Genomic DNA, 4,825 nt, shown 5'->3' on the forward strand with positions numbered 1-4,825 from the left:
ACTAAAAAGTAATTAAAACATACTAAAAACTATGTAAAAACAATGCCAAAAAGCGTATAAATTATCCGCTAATCATCGCCCCCACTCCATCACTGCTTCCACCTTGGAAGGATCTACTACTATCCCCTCTGCTTACTCACTACATGGCCAAGAAACTTCACCTCACTCTTCCAAAACTCACACTTAGATAGTTTCGCATAGAGTTTCCTTTCCTTTAGTATCTGCAACATGATCCTCAGGTGTTCCACATGTTCTTCTTCCGTCTTAGAATAAATTAGTATATCATCAATAAAGACGACAACAAACTTATCTAAAAACGGGCGAAAGATTCTGTTCATATAATCTATAATTGTTGCAGGAGTGTTTGTCAACCCAAAAGACATTACAGTGTACTCGTAATGACCATAACGAGTCCTGAAAGCAGTCTTAGGGATGTCCTCATCTCTCGCCCTTATCTGGTGATAACCGGATCGCAAATCAATCTTGGAGAAAATCCCAACTCCTTGTAACTGATCGATGAGATCGTCAATCCTCGGCAGCGGGTACTTATTCTTTATTGTGACCTTATTCAGTTGCCTGTAATCCACACAGAGCCGCATGCTCCCGTCTTTCTTCTTCACTAGTAACACCGGCGCTCCCCACGAAGAAACACTAGGGCGGATAAAGCGTTTGCTCATTAAGTCTTCCAACTGAGCCTTGAGTTCAGCCATTTCTAAAGGCAACATTCTATAAGGGGCAATCGAAATTGGCCCCGTTCCCGGTACCAACTCAATTGCAAATTCAATCTCTTGGCTAGGGGGAATTCCTCAATGTCATCCGGAAACACCTCAAGAAATTCGCAAACAACTGGAATTTTCTCTAAACTTTGTTCCTCACCCGACACACTCGCAGCTAACAGCATAACGCCCTGACACTCCTGTCCCGAATAATTTACTTCCACGTAATTTAAATAACAGCTATTTACCACAACCGGCCTTTCTGATCCTTCTGGCATGAAATGCAATAATTTCTCAAAACAGTTCAGCAAAACATGATTTTTTGACAACCAATCCAATCCCAAGATAAGATCAAGGTCGGTCATCGGCAAGCGAATTAAATTATGGACAAAATCACGCTGCTTGACCCTAAATGAAACTTGCGGACATCCTAACCTAGTCACCATGGCTTCATGAGTGGCATTATACACGTTCAGATCGTAGCCCAAAACCACAATCTTCAATTCTGACTCACTAGCATTTTCAAATGCAATGAATGAATATGTTGCTCCCGAATAAAATAAAGAATTTAAGATTTGACCAGCCATATCACATTTACCTCGGATAAGTGTATCAGAGCCTTTGACACCCACAGTTTAGGTAGTGAACACCCGACCAGGCTGCTGTGCTCTCCCAGTACCTTGTCTCTGCTTCTCCAGACAGTTTGAGGCCTTATGCCCCGGCTTACCACATGAGTAACATAAGCCCCAACCGGCTTTACACGGAACGCCAGGATGGTAACTCCTACACCTAGCACAAGCTTGCTCATTCAAAGGCTGCTTCCCAAATCTTCTTCCTGGAACATTATTGTTGTTAGGCCTTTTGAAGTTATTCTGACCCTGAGTCCACTGTGGTACAAAGCCTCCCCGCTTGAAAGGTGGACCTCTAGGAGCAAAGCTCCTCCCTCGGTTCTGTGGGAATGGTTCCCTATGGCTTCCTTTCTCTACAGCTGCCCTTTTCACACAGTCTTTAGCCACTCTACTCTTATTCACCAACTCAGAGAAAGTCCTGATCTCCATAGGCCCTACTGAACTAAAGATGTCGCTTCGGAGCCCTCCTTCATACTTGATGCATTTCAACTCCTCAAAGCCTTCAAGGGCTCCCTGACAGATACGAGAAAAGCGGCATAGTTTCTCAAATTTGTCTGTATACTTGGATACAGACATAGCACCCTACTTCAGCTGCACTAACTCAAGTTCCTTTGTCGTCCGAGCGGAATTTGAAAAGTACTTCTTATAAAACTCCACTTGAAAAGCATCCCATGAAATAGGGTCATCACCTTGCTGCAAGAGACGTTTGGTTCCTTGCCACCAATGCGGTGCTTCTCCAGTAAGCTAATACGTAGCAAACTCAACACACTGCTCTTCAGGCACCAACTATGCTTGCAGTGCTCGCTCCATGGCCTGAAACCAGGTATCGACTTCAGTTGGATTGGTGGTTCCTTTGAACTTTGGTGGATTAACCTTTAACAAGGTTGCCAGCGTCATCAGGCCATGAGCTCCATTTCCGCCATTGCCATTATTATTTATCTGCTGTCCAAGAGCCTTTGTAGTGGCCTGCATAGCAGCAACCATGTTTTCCAATGCCGCCATAAAGTTTACCGGATCATTCAGGTTGGTTTTTGGTCCTTGAGTACCAGTACGACCTCTCCCACGGCCTCGACCGCGTCTACAAGGCGCCATCTGATTCCTATACACACCAAACAATCGATATCAAGTTGATCAGTCTCAATATCGGAAGTCTAGTGCTCAAAGTCTCAAATTCATGTTCATGAACGTTTATGTCAGTTATATCAATTAGATATCCTAATATCACATAAACACATACACAGAGAATGCATAGAAGCATAGTCAATCCGTCACTCAGGCTCTACAGAAACGAACTGCTCTGATACCATAATGTAACACCTACCACACAGAGTCTTATGCATAAGTCATAAAACAGAGATGGCGAGGTATTACGACCTCAAAAAAATAAAATTTAGTATATATAGTAGTGTGAAAAATGTTTATAACTAAGAACCTTTAGAGAAAAAGGGGTAAAACAAAATCGTTAAATTGAAAAGCGCAACACTCCGATCGATAACATAAACGAAGCAGATAAGGTAAGCTAACACGAATATATATACAAGAGAGTGCCAAAAATACAGATATCAAAGCTCAAGACTCGGTTTACAAAGATAACCGGTCCGAGCACAGAAGTATACATACATATATAGAGAAACGACCCAAAAGAAAACCCAAAATACAGAGTTACAAAATTCAAGTCTCCAAAATAACCTCTAAAAGGAGTCAATACAGTATATATATAATGGAGATAATACATATCTAGGCAAGTACATAAAACCAAAATAAAGTCCCGAGAGCTAAGGATCTTCGCTAAAACAGAAGTCTCCAGCATGCCTCAGCGAGGAGCCTCACGTCTTGCATCTGAAAACTACAAAATCTGCATAGGTGAGAACTGGAGGTTCTCATCATGGTAACAGTGCCCAATTATCTAACATATAATGTCCTAGGAAAGCCGAAGGCAATCCTAAACTCCCAAATTCATAATTAAAGCGTATAAACATAACAAAACCATGAGAAATGAAAATAGGCAACTAACTAAGGATCTTCAGTCTAACTAAAACTCCCCTTTCCAGATCCTTCAAACCTTCCAACTGCCACCAATAATTTAATATTGCAAACAAAATTATATCAAACAAGAAAATTCACAAGTAGGAAGCAAATATGGCAGTTAGACAATTAGCAAGTAATTATGCAGTCAATTAGGCATTCCAAACAAATCACATATAATGCATATGATGTATGCCTGTCCTAGTGGCTGATGAATCTCATCTATCGGTCATAAAGCCAACCGGATAAGTCCTGGTAGCTAACCATTGGACTGTCCCTCTGTCACACATTTCCAACTCGAGTTATTCACAAACATAATCATAATTCACATACAACACCCTCACTGGTGTTTATCCACGGGGTCGAACTCATCCGGAACTTTCATAGTGTCCGGCCACACTTACGACATAGGGTTAGTAGAGTATCGAGTCTCAACCTGGAGCACCTGGTGGCTAGCCACTACTTTCACCCAAGGAAACTCGTATCTCAGATAGGTGGAGTGCAACAATCACAATATCAATTAATCAGCATATCTATGTATTCATTCTCAACCATAATTCAATATTTATCTCAGCCATCCGGCTTAAAATCGTAATTCATAATCAGCCATAGCCATCATCACATACAGCTATTCGACTCATATCATACACAGCACTCCCACCATCCTCCTCAACAACTCATACAATCATCATTGGTCATAATACCTCAATATTTCCTTTTTCTTCATCCACAAGTTACCCCCCTTCCCTAGCTTCTTCTTAATTACTAGGCATTCTATATTGATTTAGGACTTAAAGGATGAAAATGGGGGCTTATTATACTTGCTGGAAACAGGGTCACAGAAGATTACAAGCTTACCGGGAAGGTGAAACATTTAAAAACAAGATTTTTATAAGAAAACAGGGCAGTGTGCATACGCACAAGGGTATGCGTGCGCACGCCTAGAAGTATTTTCAGAAAGTGTGCGTGCGCACAAGGTTGTGCGTACGCACAGAAAGCAAACTTTTCATTGTTGAGTGCACGCACAGGACTTGCGAATGCCCTCAACAGAATACACCTACCAAGGTGTGCGTGCACACAAGGCTGTGCGCGAGCTTAGCTTGCAAGACTTCGTTGGTTGTGTGTGCGCACAGAGCGTGCTAACGCTCCCAGCAGTAGCCATGTCCCCGTGTGTGCATGCGCACAAGGCTGTGCCTGCGCACAATTTCAAAAATCCATATGGTGTGCGTGCGCACAAGGCTGTGTGTGCGGACACAAACCAGAAATCACAAATTCTGCAGCATTCACAAAATTCAGATTTCAGGCACCAACTTTCAACGATCATATCTCTTTCTACAGAATTTAGATTCCCACAAAATTCAAACCATTTTAAAGCTTGTTAAATTATCTTTCATTTGATATAAAATGAATTAAATTTCAAAAACGGTAGCTCAAGATATGATCCGATGAAGTTCA

The 4,825-nt window shown here is 41.8% G+C and overlaps 1 protein-coding gene across 1 annotated transcript; it reads right to left on the minus strand.

Annotated features, from left to right (window-relative positions):
• LOC107647193 lies at positions 713-1,303 on the minus strand. Its single transcript, XM_016351307.1, has one exon. It carries the CDS (start codon positions 1,301-1,303, stop codon positions 713-715), a length of 591 nt encoding a protein of 196 aa, XP_016206793.1.

Source organism: Arachis ipaensis, chromosome B06, assembly GCF_000816755.2.
Source record: "Arachis ipaensis cultivar K30076 chromosome B06, Araip1.1, whole genome shotgun sequence".
NCBI lineage: Eukaryota > Viridiplantae > Streptophyta > Magnoliopsida > Fabales > Fabaceae > Arachis > Arachis ipaensis.

Bases quoted from the DNA above. Each gene is read 5' to 3' on its own strand.
- LOC107647193 (XM_016351307.1), bottom strand. From the start codon at position 1,303: ATGGCTGGTCAAATCTTAAATTCTTTATTTTATTCGGGAGCAACATAT.